General features: G+C 36.5%; 1 protein-coding gene across 5 annotated transcripts in view; it reads left to right on the top strand.

Annotated features, from left to right (window-relative positions):
- The window catches only part of evi5a (ecotropic viral integration site 5a), a 227,267-nt gene that overhangs the window by 119,587 nt on the left and 87,206 nt on the right, over positions 1-20,474 (top strand). For 4 of the 5 annotated variants that reach the window (XM_039734778.1, XM_039734774.1, XM_039734775.1 and 1 more), the window contains 2 exons: positions 12,428-12,460; positions 13,276-13,419. The exons of the other annotated variant lie outside the window; for it this stretch is intronic. In XM_039734778.1, the coding sequence (XP_039590712.1) occupies positions 12,428-12,460; positions 13,276-13,419 (177 nt within the window). The remainder of the gene's footprint in view (positions 1-12,427; positions 12,461-13,275; positions 13,420-20,474) is intronic. 5 annotated transcript variants of the gene reach the window in all.

Raw genomic sequence — 20,474 nt, forward strand, 5'->3', positions numbered from 1 at the left:
AGGGGATGTATTTGTCTCTAGAAAGAATTCGATTTGTTTGGATATAAATTCAGTACAATTCTCGTCAGCTAATAGAAGCGGATTGAGGCGCCATCTGCGGGGTGAGTGTATGGGGCTTAGTAATTTCAGCTCCAAGATCATCGGAGCATGGTCTGAAATAACAATAGCATCGTATTTACAAGATTTAATCTTAGGCAAGAAGTTATTATCTATAAATCAATCCTTGAGTAGCAATGATGTACTGGTGAGTAGAAAGAATATGTTCTTGAATTTGGGTTTAAAACCTCCAGGGATCTGATAAGTTGTGATCAGTTATAAACTTTGTAATTATCTTTGCGGTGTTAGTTGCGTTCCCCTGTGGAGGAAGTCTTATCTAAAAGTGGATTTAGAACACAATTAAAGTCCCCAGCCATTATAAGTTTATGAGTGTTCAGATTGGGAATGGATGCAAATAAATTTTGTATAAATTCCTTATCATCAACATTAGGTGCATAAACATTTATCAAAATCATTTTACAGTTAGATAAGTCTCCCATGACCATCACATATCTCCCTTCAGGATCCAATACTACATCTGATGCTACAAATGGTACTGTTCTATGTATGAGAATTCCCACCCCTCTAGTTTTCTTTGTAAAACTAGAATGGAACATTTGGCCAGTCCAGTCTTTTGCAGCGGAACTGATCCTTACTTAGTAAGTGGGTTTCCTGTAAAAATACTATTTTAGCATTTAGACCTGTTAGGTGAGAAAGTACTTTCTTTCTCTTTAATTCGTGATTCAGGCCTTTAACATTCCAGCTTACGAAGTTAACTGTCCCATCATGGAGACACTGATTCTGAGTTTTTGGTGTCATATTATAGTCTTAACTGGAAGTGAAATAGTTTAGGTCTTAATTTCCTATTCCCCCAAGAGTTGTTGCCATGCAGCTTATTATTACGTTGATAGTTATAATTATAAAGATTGAGATGATAGATTAGATATAGATCAAGCCTGCTCTCTTTCTCTTCCCCTTAACCCCCACCCTCCTTTTTGCCTCCCCAGGTGAGGCTAAAACCCACTTCATGCAGTCCCAGTCCTCTGACATACCCAGAGACAGAGCACGTCCAAAGCACATCAAGCCCCCATGCAGTGGCTTTAAGGTTAAAAGATAGAGATATCTGTTACCAATATAGTCTTTAAAAGAGGAAAAAAAAAAAAAAAAAAAAGAATTTTGCACTTAATATATATACATATATATATATACACACATATACATACATATATATATATATATATATATACATACACATACATACATATACATATAATCTTCATCAATTTTAGTGCATTAAGATGATATCCCCAGATAATAAACCCAGGTGATGGTGTTAAAGATGTGTCCAAAACAAGCATAACAAGTCTTAATGCAGTAATAGCAATAACAGCAAACCAAGGGTATGATATTGAACAGTCTCATTTAGGGTACACATGAAATAATTAGAAAAGAAAAAAAAGAGGAGGAAAACGTAATTAAGCACAATAAAACATAAACATTTAGCCCTAGTAATACTAAGTAATGATAAGTAATAAGTAAGTAATAATAATATAAGAATATGAGAATATATGCTGATAAAAACCCGTATTTTAAAACAAATAGATCAGACAGTAGATTATTAATCCTAGCTTTATCATTTACCGCCATGACTCACAATTATGTATCAGAATAGTCCGGGATCAGCTTTCTTAACTCATTTTCTGCCTCCTCCTTGCTAGCGAAAACATAGAAATGACCCTGCCATTCCACTTTCAGTTTTGCGGATACAGGAGGCCGTATTTGACATTGGCTTGCCGTAGCAGCTGTTTAATATTATAGAAGGCGGCGCGTTTGAGCTGTTGCTGGAGAGAAGTCAGGGAAGACGCGAATGTGGCAATCTTCATATATAATATCTTCCTTTTTTTTCCTGAGGAGTTCCATCACCTCTAACTTAAATGATAATCGTTCAAAACGAACTATAAAAGATCTTGGTCGGGGTCTGACGGTGTTTGATCAGCGTCGCTGTAAGCCGCTGCTATCTCAGATTCTGCTTTAAAGTCGCCCCGATTATTTTAGAAAAAGTTCAGTTGCGAATTTCACGGGTTTAAACTTTCTCGATTCTCCGGCAGCCTTCAATTCTGACATTATACCTTCTATTCCCATCTTCTAAAGCAGCCAGTCTGTCTCCAAGTTTTTCTCCGAGTTTTTACATTCAACTGACATTTACTGCTCTTTCCTCGGCACTGGCAGCTAGATGTTCGGCTATTTCGATCCGATTCGTGAATGTCTCACTAAGATGCTCCAATCGATCAGCAAGCGTGCTCAGTTTAACTGAGTTTTTCTCAATGCGCTCTTCAATTTTACCCAGCACCTGTCGAAGTTCAAGTTGTACCTCTTGGCAGCCTTTCATTTGCCTGTTGGATTTCCTGTTTTAATTCCTGTTTCAGTCTCTCAAGTGCCTTTGCCGTTGCTTTCTCATTAGCCTTCTCGCTTTTCTTTATATCTTGCCTTAGCTCAGCGAGCAACACTTTCAGTTCAGATAGCTGAAATGTGCCTTCTTGTGCCGTAGATGAAGCAGCAGACTCTGCTGAAGCGGTGTCCCGCTGCTCCAGTCCCGTAATTGCGTAACTGAAGCCGCGGACCTCCCGGCCTTTTCCAGTTTCAGGTAATCCTCTCCAATCGGCGAGCTATCCACATCTGCACTCACGATCGCACCTTCGCTCCCCTTTTCGCTCTCAGCCGGCGACGATGTAGCGGACCGTGGTCCCGAGGAGTCTGTACTTTCGCCCATCTGATCCAGGTCTGTCTCTGAGAGGCCGTATCTCGAACTAGGGCTTGCTGATCGCAGCTTGGATGTAGCTTTCGTCTTCGATTCTTTCGGACCCCCCTTCTTGTTGGCCATGTTTATATGTGTTTACATATACTGTAGCGGTCCCTCTCGGGTTGAATAAATACAGGATATCTCTGAATAATAAGCAAATAATATGAAAAATAGCACCACTGCTAGCGGAGCTCCACTTCAGACGTCCATCTCTCGCATCGGACGAGACCAACAATCTATGCATCTTGTTTTTAACCAGTTGTCACAGTTGTAACGCTGCACTCACACAGTTTTCACAGATGGTGTAGTGGATAAGCTACCGCTTAGCAATGTCAAAAGTAACAATTTTGAATTCCACATCAGCTTTGCATTTACTGCTTTGAGTACTGAGCTGCTTAATATTATCATATAACAAAAACACACATTTGATGCGAGTCTGTAACATCTTGTGTAAATTTATGGTACTTCTAAAGGGTGTTACTTTTCCCCACACATTGACCTTTGTATCAACAAGTCATTTGAATGATTCATAGATTCTTGAATAAAACTGAATTTGAATGATCTTTTAATTCAGTTTTGTTCTTGGACTCTTCAATTAAAAAAAAAATCAATCAAATGACATGTTGATGTGAATGTCCATGTGCGAGGAAAAGTAACATCCATCATAGACACTGCGGTGTGTGTTTGCTCAACAAGACACCAAGGAGAAATGACTGAGATGTGTTTGTGTGTCTCCTTGTATCCCTTCAGTGCTAACTTTTACAAGTACAATACATTTATGCCTACTGTTACAGACTCAAATCAAATATATGTTTTTATTATATAATAGTAACAATAATAGCCTCTCACTACTCAAAACAGTAAATGCGAGCATAATGCAGGATCAAACCTGCAACCCACATTACAAGGCAGCAATACTTACCTCTGCATCAGCTCAACTAATGTACCTTGTATCAATTAAGAGTTGCACTTCACTTTTTACACATTGCCAGTAACATGTAAATTGAACAATTTTTTTCGTCCGATATATTCTTGAATAAAAGTGCACTTATTTAGTTATACCTTTTGTGAAAGTGTTTATTTAATATTTGGACTTAAGTCTTCACACATTATATACTTCACTTCATCAATCAATCAATTATTACTATAACATGAAAATGTTTGTTTTAGCTATGTATTCAACGTTTCTTGCCTTGCATTTCCTGTCATCCTACATTTACACGGAACACACATGAAATGTACATATTCCAAATAATGTTATTTACCCTATGCAATTCCAGACACATCAAATAAAGAGAATTGAGCTCTGAGAATTTTGTGCCTGACTTGATTACAGCTGCATCGGTGGGAGATAGGATAGCAGACTGCTTGCTGTTTGTTCTTATGGAGTCATTGGCCATTCTCAGATAGATTGTTCTAATAGCCTATTTGTGACAAGGCATGACTAGCTGTGAATTCTAAATTGTCTAGTTCAGCACAATTATTGTCCTGAGACTTACTTTCACCCTTCATCACAGGTATGTTTCCAACTAAAGGGTCAGTATTGTCTAGATGTTTTTCAGATTGTGACAATCTTCATTTACTGTGATTTGTGATCAAAACCACTTAATTCTTGGTCTTACTCATTCATCATCTGAATTGCGTAATCTATTGCTATGTATCTGCAGCAACTATTTTACTTAGTATTGTTTGTTAATGTTTCAGTTTTTTTAGTACTCTATTAGTATCAGATGCAATAAGGTGGCCACTTTATGTGTGTTACCTACTGTGTATAGTATCTTGAATGAATTGTTACTTTGCATGTCTGCTTAAATATAAAACAACGTAATTTTACAAGGGAAATTGGAACACAATTTCTGTGCTGAAATCTAAGCTTTTTCAGTTGTAAGTTTAAGCATTTTTTAAAACAGTTTATCCAAAATAATGAGAAATAAAGGTGTTTTTCAAAATCATTTTGAAAATCAGTGTATGATATGTCAACTTCATATTTTCATAGAACAAATTGAACTGAGATCTACTGTAAATTCACCCACATATTAAGTACTTGGGAATACTGCACACCATCACAACAATTAATGCAAATTAATTTTTGCTTGAAAATTTCAAATCGTTTGCTCAACTTTACAGTTGTTGGACATTTTCTTGGGTAAATAACTGTTGAATATTGACAGTTGTTTTGTGTCTTAGACTGCATTCTATTGGAGATTAGTTTTATCTACACTCACCTAAAGGATTATTAGGAACACCTGTTCAGTTTCTCATTAATGCAGTTCTCTAATCAACCAATCACATGGTAGTTGCTTCAATGCATTTAGGGGTGTGGTCCTGGTCAAGACAATCTCCTGAACTCCAAACTGAATGTCAGAATGGGAAAGAAAGGTGATTTAAGCAATTTTGAGCGTGGCATGGTTGTTGGTGGCAGACGGGCCGGTCTGAGTATTTCACAATCTGCTCAGTTACTGGGATTTTCACGCACAACCATTTCTAGGGTTTACAAAGAATGGTGTGAAAAGGGAAAAACATCCAGTATGCGGCTTTCCTGTGGGCGAAAATGCCTTGTTGATGCTAGAGGTCAGAGGAGAATGGGCCGACTGATTCAAGCTGATAGAAGAGCAACTTTGACTGAAATAACCACTTGTTACAACCAAGGTATGCAGCAAAGCATTTGTGAAGCCACAACACGCACAACCTTGAGGCGGATGGGCTACAACAGCAGAAGACCCCACCAGGTACCACTCATCTCCACTACAAATAGGAAAAAGAGGCTACAATTTGCACGAGCTCACCAAAATTGGACAGTTGAAGACTGGAAAAATGTTGCCTGGTCTGATGAGTCTCGATTTCTGTTGAGACATTCAAATGGTGGAATCAGAATTTGCCGAAAACAGAATGAGAACATGGATCCATCATGCCTTGTTACCACTGTGCAGGCTGGTGGTGGTGGTGTAATGGTGTGGGGGATGTTTTCTTGGCACGCTTTAGGCCCCTTAGTGCCAATTGGACATTGTTTAAATGCCACTGGCTACCTGAGCATTGTTTCTGACCATGTCCATCCTTTCATGACCACCATGTACCCATCCTCCGATGGCTACTTCCAGCAGGATAATGCACCATGTCACAAAGCTCGAATCATTTCAAATTGGTTTCTTGAACATGACAATGAGTTCACTGTACTAAAATGGCCCCCACAGTCACCAGATCTCAACCCAATAGAGCATCTTTGGGATGTGGTGGAACGGGAGCTTCGTGCCCTGGTTGTGCATCCCACAAATCTCCATCAACTGCAAGATGCTATCCTATCAGTATGGGCCAACATTTCTAAAGAATGCTTTCAGCACCTTGTTGAATCAATGCCACGTAGAATTAAGGCAGTTTTGAATGCGAAAGGGGGTCAAACACCGTATTAGTATGGTGTTCCTAATAATCCTTTAGGTGAGTGTATATTTTAATGTATGTGTAAAAACTCTTAACTAAATTTAAATTATTTGGGGAAACCTTTTCTCGGTCTTCATTTTCAATCTTATGGCACCTACAAATTAACTTATTTTTTCATTTAAGTTGATTTAAATGAAGTTTATTTTTTAATTAGAAAATGTGCATTTGTTTTGAAATGCTTTCAATTTTAATAGTTGTGTATATAATGAATTCATGAAATAATTGCCTCCTTTTCTACACTATTATAATATTGCTGGTTTGCTTTTACTGGAATGAAATTATAATATTCATCAAATAATTTTACCTAATTTTTTAAAAGAAATATCACCTTTTCCAAAACATAATTTTCACTTCATCTTTGTATAATGGAGAAAAATGATTGCACTTTAATTATATAATATGTTTTAAGAGGACATGTTATTTACATCGGAAAAATGAAGTATACTGTACATTTAAAAATGTGTACATATTTCAGATATTACAAGGTGGTTTTTCTTTTTATCTTCAGGAATATGAAATGTGGTAACCAAATTTCAAGTTGATCTCAAATTCTCTTTAAAAAAAATTCACAATTGGTAATTTACATTTTAAGGAAAAGTATGAATGTTTTCTTCTATCAGATTTCTACTTGTTGAGGATTTTTTAGCATTAACATATCTAGTGTTTACTTGCCTAGCAGAAAAATCGATATGCAAACTTATGCAACATGAAAAGTGCATTTTAAAGTAGTGTTGTGGTGAAGGAAGGTTTAGTGATTTTGGATGAGTCACTGACTAAATGTAAACGTAGTACTATTTTTCTATTTTAACCACAGCGTTTGTTTTTTTATAATTTCTGTAGATTATTGGTTTGACCTTGTTAAACTTAATGCAAGTCAGGCTGGTTGTCTACCTTGCTAAGTTTTTTGCAAGTTTATCATTTATTTTTTTTTCTTTCTCTCTGTCTAATTCTGCCCCGCACCCTGCAAGTTTTGTAGTAATTTCTACTCAACTTTGGGTTTACTATTATTGTATCACATATTAACATTTTTCACCTTTTTTTCCACTTTGTAAAATTTTATGTCATTGTCTATACTTCTGTTGGTGTCCAAACATACTGTACTTTTGTGCTGCTTGCTGTGCAATCCTGTGTCATTTTCAATGTCCTTCACATCTGTTTGTCTTCACCTCATTATGTCATTTCCAAATATTTATTTCACTCCCCTGTTCTGTTTCTCACTGTTTTGCTTTATTCTGTGATTTGTGACACTGTAGTTTATCTTATACATCTCAAATTATATTTAGTCTTTCTTTATACAACATAAAGTAATCCATCAATCCATTCTACACCAATAGAATTTGCTGGGTTTTTTTTTTACTGTTTTCTTTTAGGCATTCTTTACCTTTCACATGCTGTTCCTTCATTTGCAATGATTTATTCTTCATTCAGTCTGTACATAATAATTTATTTTGTATACTTAATAAACTCATCCTTTTTACTTCACAAAACAAATGAACCCTACTAACTTGCCCTCCTGTATCCTGCAGTATTTTTTATGTCTTAATTTTATCTACATTCATGTATTGGTTGTCTTATTTCCTAGGTACTTGCTAAGCTTGTGTCAATGCAGATAATGCAACTATTTCTTGGTTATTCTTTTGGTTCTTTTTTGGAACCTTTCAATTAAAAAGAGTGTCACTTTTGTTTCAAATGGTTTTTTTTCCCCAATTACCTCTTTTCAAGGAATCTATCTCGTAAATTGGTAAAAATATTGTAAGAGCCAAGCTTAATTTTTTTTTGCTATTTTAATTAGTCACTCTCATACTGATATATTTCTGATGTGACACCAACAGCATTATGATTACTGAGTAATTACCCTAAGTGGCAATCATATGTACTGGTTATTGCTGTCTAGGCATAGTTCAATATTGAAAATATAGCCTCAGTCAAATTTTAACTAATCATCGATAATTGTGCAAATTTAATAGGTGTACTGTTTAAAAGTAATGTTCCTTATTTGCATTTGCAACATTCAGTTTGTAGTTATAAATAAGAGGAAAAAATATGGAATGTGAAATACCAGCTTTAATTTTCAGTCTATACATTGACAGTATGTTTTTTTTCCTGATGGATGCAGAACTGGATTAAGCAATGGACATAGATGTAATTTGTAGAAATTTTGAAACCTAATATATTAAGAGTGTGGCCCCACTGGCACATGTGGTGTGAGGCATTTGTATAGATGATGTACATAAACCTGTAAGGTGAAATTAGTAAATGAATTTAGGGAATGATTATCAGACACCTTAGGTTGACGATTTTGCAGTATACTAAATAAGGACATGAACCTAATTAGTTTTGGCATAATCACGGAGCAAACTGAGATTATTGTAAATAAATAAGATTATATATACATAGTGGGATAGCATCTTGAAATAAGTGCATTTACAGGTCATAGTAGACACAAAAGATACTGATGAAACTAGAACAGTGAAGACCTTCAAGACTTGTGCCAGGACTTCATGGAAGTAAGTTTGAGAAGAGAAATAGTGGGGTTTGATCCCTTTCCATTTATGACTGAGGAGAGGCATGATGGAAGTATTTGAAATTATAAAACAAAGTTATTGGCATCTGTTTAATAGAGAAATGAGACAGAAACTGATTAACACTAGAATTACCAGAGCCTATAAAAAAACTCGTAAATCCGTCCCACCTTAAATCGCTTCTTAAAACCGTTCTCACCTCTCCACCAGCGTCTTTTGTTAATCTAAATGTGCTGAAAAAATCAGGCTGCAAAGCAGCCGGCTATTCCATCCCCCCACTGACTTAGAACGTGCACAAACATCTCCGAACTCATGCCTTGATTTATTTTCTGGGAGTGAAGTTTTAGAGTGGAAATAATAGATCGTTGTTTGGAACACACGCATTTCATGTCTGTTCCGTTTCTACAGTAATCTGTGTAAACACATTGTTAAAACAGAAATGTTTTTTATATTCTAGTAGTATATGACAAAATGTAGGCATAAACTATATAATGTTTGAAGCCTGAAGTCCAAATAAGAAAAGAAATATTTTCACAGAAGGTACAAATCTAACACAATTGCGCTTTTATTCAAAAATATAACTGCAGAAACAAAAATCCGCCTTAACATGCGACATTGACATTTGTTTTTACGACTGCTTCCGTGGCACAATAGACTCAGTTGCCGACTGGGAATCCAAAGGTCATGAGTTCGATTCTGCACCTCTCCGTTTTGAGAAGTAAACTGCTCTTAGTCTTACTATTTTAGAATAAAAAACATTTTATTTCAGTCTGTAACAGTAAACTCAGTCTGTAAACTCAGCTCCCTTCTACATCAGAGCAAGAACGCACATACCATTGCTTGCATACTAAAGTGTCAGCAGGCACTTTTCGTGGTAAATCGTGTCATAAAATAATTTCTTCAAAACATCGAATGTTATTTATTTGGCACGGACATGTCTGCATGCACTTTTTGTGGCATTCCACATGTATTTTTTGAGCATGTCTGTGCCAAATAAATAACGCTGTTCTTTTTCAAATAATATTGCATTTCTCTCTATGCTGTGGTTTCTATTACACACCTGAAAGAAAGAGACAATGTATGTGAAAACATCATCGCACAAATGCAATATTTGAAAACAAACGCAAGAACATGCAGGTAGCCAGATGCTCAATGCTACAACATGCTGGCGGTGATCAACACACTTTAAAAAAAGAAAGAGACAAATATATGTGACGTTTTGAAGAAATCATTTTATGACACAATTTACCTTTATTTACTTACTTCCTAAAGTCACAAGTAGTGTGCAGAGGGCATGCTCAAAACTGTGTGTAATGCCACGAAAAGTGCCTGCTGACACTTTAGTATGCAAGCAATGGTATGTGCATTCTTGCTCCGATGAAGAAGGGAGCTGACTTTACCTCTGTTACAGAGCATCTATGTGAAAACAGCAGTATCAGATGCGGGGGTGGGGTGTGTTTGGGCTCGTGAACGCGGCCGAGATAATAAAACTGACTAAAAAATAAAAAATAAAGCTAACCTTTACAAGTATCATAAATTACACTGACTGTTACAGACTGAAATAAAATGTATGCTTTTGTTCTAAAATAGTAAGACTAAGAGCAGTTTACTTCTCACAACGGAGAGGTGCAGAATCAAACTCACGACCTTTGGATTCCCAGTCGGCAACTGAGTCTATTGCACCACAGAAGCAGTCATAAAAACAAGCGTCAATGTCACATGTTAAGGCGGCTTTTTGTTTCTGCAGGTATATTTTTGAATAAAAGCGCAATTGTTGTTAGATTTTTACCTTCTGTGAAAATATTTCTTTTGATATTTGGACTTCAGGCTTCATACATTATATAGTTTATGCCTACATTTTGTCATCTACTACTAGAATATAAAAAAAGTTTCTATTTTAACAATATGTTTACAGAGATTACTGTAGAAACGGAACAGACATGAAATGCGTGTGTTCCAAACAATAATCTATTATTTCCACTCTAAAACTCTACTTCACTCCCAGAAAATCAATCAAGGCATGAGCTGGGAGAAGTCGGTGGGGGGGATGGAATAGCCGGCTGCTTTGCAGCCTGATTTTTATCAGCACATTTAGATTAACAAAAGACGCTGGCGGAGAGGTGAGAACAGTTTTAAGAAGCGATTTAAGGTGGGATGGATTTACGAGTTTTTTCGTAGGCTCTGGTAATTCTAGTGAAGAGTAATTTGCTTCAGAAATATTAGAGAGGGAATGTCATCTTGCATAGAACTGTAGATGTGATGAAAAGAGTAGTATGCAGCGGTATAGCTGAAATTAGCTCCTTGGAGAAGGAGAATAGGAACTGACCAGCCTGTTTTTGCTTTTTCTTTTCATGTGTTTGTGATTTTTTTTTTTTTTTGTATTTTTTTGTTGGAAACAAAATTCATTGTAGATTTTTGAATGATCAGCTCATTATTAGTGTTGCTTATTTCATGGAAGTATCCTATATTTATATATGTGCTGTGGGTGTGTGTGGTTGATAACTTTTGAGAGAGAGAAACAAAATATTGCACCAGAAAATTTGTAATGAAAATTATTGCTGTAACTAATTGTTACAAATTTATTTATTAAAGTCAAATCTTTAGTGAAAATAAATTAAAATTTTATGTTATAATATGCTAAATATACTTAGGATACTTTTTGATGTAAGAATATGGAAAAACGTTTGTGACAAATTAACTTAAGCATCTTTTTTTTTCTTTAAAGCTGTTCGTTCATGTATGAGTTTAATTAATGTTTACATTATGTGGGTGAATTTATGTATAATATTGAAGAGAATACACCATACATTTCACTAATTGTTTAAATTAAAAAAATAAGTAGTGGTATTTCTGTTTGCCTTAATTTGTAATTTTGGTTAGCTGATTCACCATTGGCATGATAACATAAGTCACTGTTATGGCAGATAACCACCTCTGGGATGATAGTCACTTTAGACTGTTTGCACCGTTGCCTGTACAGGTACAGACTAATATGATGCATGTTATTGCACTGCTTTGTGGAACATCTAGAATTTGTATTCTCCTAAATCCTTAAATCCTGGGACTTTTAACATTTATTGCATGATATCCTCAATGCATCCTTTGCTTTGGTTAGATCATTGATCAACATTGAAGAAAGGATCATTGCTCATGTGAGTACGTTTGCATTGGTTAACCTTGTGAAACAGACTTAATGAGTGATATGTCAAAGGAGCTGTGCTTTAAGGTGCTGGTTGGATAGTCCTGGATGTGTTGACTTCTCATTTGTAACATGGGTGCATCAAAACTGGAATTTAGTAGCATGCTGCAAAATATTATACCATTTTAGTAGCAGTAAGGAAATCTTGCTTCAGTTCAGCAGTCCTTTGCTTTTGCTTCTTAAGAATCTGCTTTTGCTTTAAGTCTTTGCTTTGCCACTACTTTTATAGTTTTTAAATGTTGTGGTTATTATGGGTTTTGTTCAATTCTAACCTCATGAACAAAAGTTAATACATCAATTTTCTTATTTTCTGAGTTGGATTTGAACAAGCCATGAAAGCTTTCTGTAATCATCAATTTTATTTTGTTAATTGATTCTTTTTCTTTTTTCCTTTTTCCTGTCTTATGCTCCTGTGTGAACTTTTCCTTTTTATAGGAAAGTGCTTCCTTGGCAGATAGATTGATACAGGTATTCATTTATGCTCTCCTTCTTGTTAACTAATCATACGGTCTCCCGTTTCATTTCTGTCAAGATCATATAATCCTTTTTAAATCTGCATGCATCCCCTTCAAGCCTAAGGTTCTTAAAAAAAAAAAAAAAGTAGTATCATTTGTAGCTGTAAAGTTTATTTGGATATTTGTCAGTACTTAATGTATAGCCTTTGCAAGTCATACTAATTTTTAAACCCTGGATGTAATTTATACTTGGCCATTGCTTAATTGTTAAAGGGCATTTTCAAAACCTCCAAAGCTACATGAGTGATGAGAGACAGAGAGAATGAAGTCCTCTGATTCACCAATATTCTGCCACTGACCGATTGCCTGCTAACCTTTGGCACAATTGTTTGAGAATTCACAGCATGTAAGATGTGAATGATGGTGAAAACTACTACTTAATCTGTTGTGGAAGTAATCTAGGTATAAATACATTTTTGCACAGTACTTTAAATTGATGGTGATGAAGCTGGGTTATAATGTAGGGCTAACACATTAAAAAAAATGTAGACTACTAATTGTATGCATTCTGTATATTTCAGCATGTACATGTACATTTTTTGTATTCATGTGTGATGTTTGAGAGAAAAGTGAATACAAAGTACTGTATCTGCACAAATATACAATTAAAATAGGCCGCTTTAGGACAAACAAAATTAATTTAATGGCAAGATAATTATAATAATTTGCAATGGTCATCCCTGTTCCTAATTTGGCATGCTTCATGTAGTAAGTTCTACTTAGCCTTGCCTCCATCTCTCTATCTTTATGTAAAAATTATGTCCCAAGGGACAAGTGACAAGGGCACAAGAAGCTGAGGAAAACTACCTCATAAAACGGGAGCTGGCTACCATCAAACAACAGAATGATGAGGCCAGCACTAAGCTGGAACAAGCTCAGAGTATCATCAGACAACTTCAGCAACAGGAAGGGGTAAGGAGACTTTGATTCTACTTGCACATTGGTGCACTACCCAGGACTACTGTTTTTTGTAATTTATAATTTTAAGTGCCTTTAAATCACCCATGTTCTGAAGTATAATATCAAAAAAAATGTGAATGCTAGAAACTAAGTATAAACAGTATATAGTTTGAGTTGAGCAAAGATTCTGATGGTTGACAAAACGTTTTCAGTGCATCTTGTCAATCTAATGAATTTTTTACATTATGTGATTACTGAAATATTATGCATTCTTAAAGCTTCTGAGGAAATAAAAACTTTGTTTGTGGTTAATATTAATTTTTTTATTTCGATGTTCTATGTCAGGTTATATAAACTGGTGATTGTTCTTTTTATTATATTTCCTGTAATCTTAATAATAATAATTAATTACATTTATATAGTGCTTTTCTCAGTACTCAAAGTGCTTATTACACTTTTAATAGTTGGGGAAGTAATATGTGCTTGCTGCTATATTCATAATTTAAAGAATATTTATCTCCTGAGTTTTATTATTTAGGTTCCATGCAATCTAATGGATTGCAGTGCTGCTAGTTTTTGAGAATGCAATAGAATCCAGGTGCTCAGTAATGGCCTTTCCATCTACAAAATGCACATCATTTAGAACTGAAAAACCTTTGCTTTTATTACTTATCAAACACATTAATTATCAGTACATTTATTGTTGCATGCTCTTGTATATTTGTTTTGTTTTCATGTTATTTTTACTCATATTAAAAATATGCAAATTATTTTAGTTGACAAAAAAGCCATGTATAACAAGATACCTAAAAGTGGAGGATACTGTCTTGTTTCAGTTTGTACCTGCTCATGTTAATCTATAAGCATCTTTTTAATATTCCATTTTATAAAATATTTTGTTTTATATTACTTTCTGAGGACCTCAACAAGAAATTGCATTTGGTGAAATGAGAGCTGAAACAAGTCAGTTCATTCAAGGAGTCTTTTCATTAACAGCAAAAGTTAGCTTCTATTCAAGCAAGTTGTTTTAATGAAATTGGCTTATCCATTAACTTATTTTAAGACTACTATCCTCTGCAAATGTTTATGCAGCTTAGAGCTCTAACAACCAAGATTTGTATGTCATCTTGTGACAGCTCAAAAATATGCCTTAATTAGACTACTTAATACAGGTAAATTATCTATTATTGTTTTCTCAGTTATAAATTTGTTTATCGCAGCACAATACTATTTAACTACTTAGTTTATTATTTATTTTTCTGGATAATAAAACTGTTAATAATCAAATGAAACAGACTAAAGATTTTCAGGGTCTATTTAGAAGCAGTCTTTCAAAAATTGTCAACTTTGGTAATAAGTAAAAGTACTCTTGGATTAAATGCACAATAAAACTGGTTTTACCCACAGACTTTACAGAATGTGTATTAAGCAAAGACTTACATTCAAAATTATTTTCTGCTTGTAGTTTTTAGTTAAACAGTTAAAGATGACAACTTCTTTCAAGTTCTTTTTCAAGATTTATGGCAGACTGAAATGACAAGTTGGAACAGAAGTAGGCCAGAAAATATGTTTAGTAAAGAATCCCGATCATAAGACAGTGATCGTTGGGATGAACTAAAACATAAAAACAAAGTTAAAACATGGACTAGAGAGACGGGCAGACGGCCAGCCACACCACTCGGCGCCATCTTCCATCCCTTGTACTACAGGTGTGGGCAAATAGCTACTTAATTTTGCCTTGATGTTTGTTTGCTGCAATTATTATTAGCAAATATCACTTCCTTCCATTCTATACTCCTATATGTGTAATTGTGAGGTTCATCACCGTAACCATGAAATAATATGCTGATTAGAAAAACGATGAATGCTTGGACTGACGGATATCTCTCATTTAATTCTAAGAATGAAAAAGAAGCCTCCAGTCATTTATCGGGACAGTGTAGGACAATGTATTAAAAAGTGATTAATCTCATTATCTTTTCATCTCCTCTTAGAAATATGTGCCAATACAAGTTAAACAATTACACCTTAACTGATCAGTAATGTTATTTTGCTGTTAAAGCATGGACAAATTTGTTTTTTGAACTAATTTCAGTATGGGATGAAAGAGGCAGCAATGATTTTTTGTGTACGTATGTGTGGTGTTGGTTTTCCTCTTACTTGGCAGCTCCATCCTTTACATCCTTCTCCCAATATACCCAGTATCTTTCATCTGCTCATGTCCAAACCAACACAATTTCATCCAACTGGCCAACCTGAGGTGACCCATGTCCATCCTTGTCACACCCAATGCAAATCTTAACATGTTTAACTCTGCCACCTCCAGCTCTGTCGCCTCTTTTTTAGTCAGTGCCTCCATCTCCTACCCGTATAACATAGCTGGTCTCATTGCCGTGCTGTATACCTTCCCTTTCACTCACTCTTTCTGGTATCTGTCACAAATCACTCCTGACACTCTTCTCCAACAACTCCATTCTGCCTGCGCTCTGTTCTTCACTTCTCTTCACACTCCCTGTTATTCTGTACTTTTGATCCCAAGTATTTAACCTCATCCACCTTTTCCAGCTCTACTCCCTGCATCCTTGCCATTCCTCTGACGTCGCTCTCATTCACACATGTGTATTCTGTCGTGTTCCTACTGACCTTCATTCCTCCCCTTTCTAGAGCATGCTGTATTTCCACCTCTCCAGGGTCTCCTCAACCTGGTCCCTTGCTATAGATCACAATGTCATCTGCAAACATCATAGTCCACGAGGACTCCTGTCTCATTCATCTGTCAAACTGTACATCACCATTGCAAAGAAGAAAGGGCTCAGAGTTGATCCTTGATGTAATCCTACCTCCATTACTCCTACTGCAGACCTCACCACTATCACACTTCTCTCGTAAATATTCTGTACTTCTCTTACATACTTCTCTGCCTCCCCTGACTTCCTCAGATAGTACCACAACTCCTCTCTAAGCACCCTGACATATGCTTTCTGTAGGTCCTCAAAGACACAATGTAAATCCTTCTGGCCATCTCTATACTTCTTCATAAAAACCCTTAGAGCAAACATCACACCTATAGTGCTATTTCCCTGCCAAAACCACACTGCTGCTCACTAATCATCACCTCCCTTCTTAACTTAGCTTCCCTACTCTTTCCCATAACGTCATGCTAAGGCTCATCAATTTTATCCCTTTGTAGTTACTTTAGTTCTCACATCTCCCTTATCCTTAAAAATTGGTGATAGTACACTTCTTCTCCACTCCTCAGGCATCCACTCACTTTTCAAGATTGCATTAAACAATCTGGCTAAAACGTCATTGCCATCTATCCTAAACATCTCCATGCTTCCACAGGTTTGTCATCTGGACCAACAGCCTTTCCATTGTTTATCCTCTTCATAGCTGTCAACTTCCTCCTTGCTAATCCGTTGTACTTCCTTATTCACTATCTCCACATCATCCAACCATCTGTTTCTCTTTCATTTTCTTTATTCATCAGTCTGTCAAAATACTCTTTCCATGTGGTCAACACACTCTTCTCGCTTGTAAGTATGTTTCCATCTTTATCCTTTATCCCCCAACCTGCTGCACGTCTTTCCAAGGTTAGTTCCCCTGTCTAGCCAAATGGTACAGGTCCTTCTCCAGTCCACCACCAGGTTTCGTTATCCTCCTTCTGCTGTCCCGATGTCACACAAAGCACCATTCTAGCTGTCACCCTTACTACTTCTGCTGTATTTGCTCAGCTATCTGTTAACTCTTCACTGCCAACCAGTGCCTGTCTTACCTCCTTCCTAAACTCAACCTTATAGTCTTTCTTTTTCAACTTCCAACATTTGATCCTTCGCTCTGTCCTCACTCTCCTCCTCTTTGTGGTATCTTCTCCTTGACACCATGCCTACACATCACCTCCTCTGTTCCCCTCACCAACATGTTCATTGAAATCTGCTCCAATCACCACTCTCTCTCCCTTGGTTACATTTTTCAATTCATTCAACTCACTCCAGAAATCTTCTTTCACATCCATTGCTCACCCAACTAGTGGGGCATATGCACTATCAACATTTATCATCACACCTTCAACTTCCAGCTTCATAATCATAACTCTGTCCACCACTGTTTTCACCTCCAAAACACTTTTGACATACTGTTACTTCAAGATAACCACTACCCTATTTCTCCTCCCATCCACACCATGGTAGAACAATTTGAACCCATCTCTGATACACCTGGCCTTACTCCCACTCGACTTCCATATGTCTTTGCACGCGCAATATATCAGCCTTCCTTCTTTCCATTATATCAGTAACTCTATCCCCTTATCAGTCATAATACCAACATTCAAAGTTCCTACCCTCACTTCCACTCTCTTTACCTTCCTCTTCTCCCTTTGCCTCTAGACATGCCTTCCCCCCTTCTCCTTTTTTTGGCCAATAGTTTCCCAATTTCCTCCAGCACCCTGGTGGCAGCCATTGTTAACCCGGGTCTTGACTGACCTGGTGTGGAAATCTGTATTGTTGTCTGTATATTGATCTGGAAAAATTTTACACCAGATGTCCTTCCTGGTGTAACCCTCCCCTTTTTTCCGGTCTTGGGACCAGCATGAAGAAACACTGGGTTTGTGCATAGGTTAATAATGCACTACACACTGTTAAATGTGAATGTAAAGCTCTAGTCAAAGCCACTTTTGGAGCTGAAATCATTATGCGCCATAAACCCAAAATAAAAGTGGCAATTTTACCCATTTATTTTGGCTGGTCAGCACTTGTTAATTTTCACACAAATGGGTATTTTTTTACAGGCTAATGCGTCCATAGAAATGTTTGTGGTAACACTTTGGGGAAAATTGATGGTCATTTTAAGAGAATAAATTGTTTCATATATTTTACATCAGTTGACTATACAGTTGACTGCAAAAGAAACACAAGAATCACATTATCCTTTTGAATATGTGACCACTACAGTTTAATTTGGTGCAGCTCCGCACAGTAGCGATCATGTTTGCTCCTTGGTCAGTAACAGTCAATTCTGAAAATTCTTAGTTTTTTTTAACAGTAAAGCACGAATATTTTAACCCTTTTTAATCGTGCTTGTCTCAAACAAAGTCACAAAAGGCGCCCTTGACATAAGATTGTAGCTGTCATTAATATAATGGATGGTAGCAGATATAAAGAGGTTTTCTCGAAGTTTTCATTTCAAATATCAGTTGTGTGTTGTTGGTCTCTATCTTGTCATATACAATATCATTTCTCAGTGTTTGGCTTTTTCTACCATGTGCTATAGTTATTGGTTGGGGCAGACTCTCTTTAAACTTCAGATTTTACAATTTTGACTGCCATATCAAGGTACTGCTCAAGATGAATATAACCTTGTTGTAAAGCCCAATATCCTTACAAGCAAAATCCACATATTTCTACTTTGCTTCATTTTTAGCATTCATTTTTACTTTTTTAGGTTTGGCAAGAAAGTTTCGTTTGATCCTTCGCTACTACATACGCATAACACTTAAAACCTATGGTGCCTGACTTGTGTCCACTGTATGTTAGCACATTTATCACAGCAAGCAAATAGCACATGTTTGCCATTGCCAGTCTATAACAATTGAAAATGACTGCCAAATGTCAGACTTAGAGTTCTGCAGTATTGTACTCTCCTCTTCTAGTGCTTCTTCTGCCGCTGTGGATGTAAAGCTGTATCCAGGTTTTGCAATCTTGAGTAGGCTGTGCACAAGACATATATATGATATATATACATATATAATGAATGTACATTCTGTTAATTTAATTTTAATTTCCCAGAGTCTATCTCCCGCCTGCTCTAGCCTGCAATATTGAAAATGTGTCCCACATTGCAAGCAATTGCATTGCGTTCCATGGGAGTACAGACCTTTTCTTCAAACCCTGAGATTGTGGGTTCACAACCTGCCACTGACACTGTGTAACCCTTCACCCGCCAGTGCTGCAATTGGGAAAAGAAAATATTGTAAGTCACTTTGAATAAAGGCATCAGCCGAATAAATAAATGTAAATGTATTTTATTCTCGGTTGTGTTCTCCATTTTTATTTCTGAACTTTTTCCAGATTTAGCTCAAAGTATTTGCTATCATTCTTCAATTACTAACATTTATCATTCATGCCTTCCTGAATGTTTACATTCATAACTTTTTCATCCATTTATATACATTCCCAACTTAATTATTAGCTACCTCGTATTGGAAGTGTTTGCTTTATAATCTTCCACTTGGAGCTTCGGTGATGTTGCATGAGTTTGAGGAGCCCTCAGTTCAGTTGTGCAATTTAACTAGCAGTTTAACTAGTTTTCATTTCGGTGATGTTGCATGAGTTTGAGGAGCCCTCACTTCAGTTGTGCAATTTAACTAGCAGTTTAACTAGTTTTCATTGCCAGAAGCCTTGGAAGGTGCAGGGTGTTTCGACGACATCTTAGGGCTTTAACCCTTAAACTGCCACATACTTGGCGGGGTTAATGCATCCCTGGACGCCAAATACTATTTTGCTGCACTTTAAGGAAATGTCACAATTCACAAAGAAAAAGTGAAATTTTAATGGAACACATTTTTTTCATGCAAAGACCATCAAAATTACTGCAATACTAATCATTTTACATACTGCTAATGAACTGTAAAAACTATTTAAAAAAAACTATTGGAATAATATGTACAAGGTGCAACAGACACCATGGATGTAAATCACTGAGCCAAGTGTGCCTGAACTGGTTGCACTCAAGCTCACTGGGGTAAGCGCTGATTCTGGGAGGCTAGTCTAGTGCAGTGGCTGAAGCCCAGGGACACTGATGCTGCAGGGTGTCATGCTTGGGTCACAGAATTGCACAGAAACACAGGAGATTTCAGAAGTAAAACGAGCTCAGTATGCAGTTAGGTCTCAATTAAAGAATAGACAAACGCCATAGGGGAGCACAACGGGAGAAGGACCCCCCAACAGGAGTAGAGGATGTCTAGGGGAGGAGAGAGAAACAAAGCAATTGTCCAAAAAGGACAGGTGCTGTTCACGCTTTTAAGTATGTGTAGTGTTGCGTGAGAACCATATCACACGACAGAGCAG

The sequence above is a fragment of the Polypterus senegalus genome, chromosome 14 (assembly GCF_016835505.1).
Source record: "Polypterus senegalus isolate Bchr_013 chromosome 14, ASM1683550v1, whole genome shotgun sequence".
NCBI classification, from domain to species: domain Eukaryota; kingdom Metazoa; phylum Chordata; class Cladistia; order Polypteriformes; family Polypteridae; genus Polypterus; species Polypterus senegalus.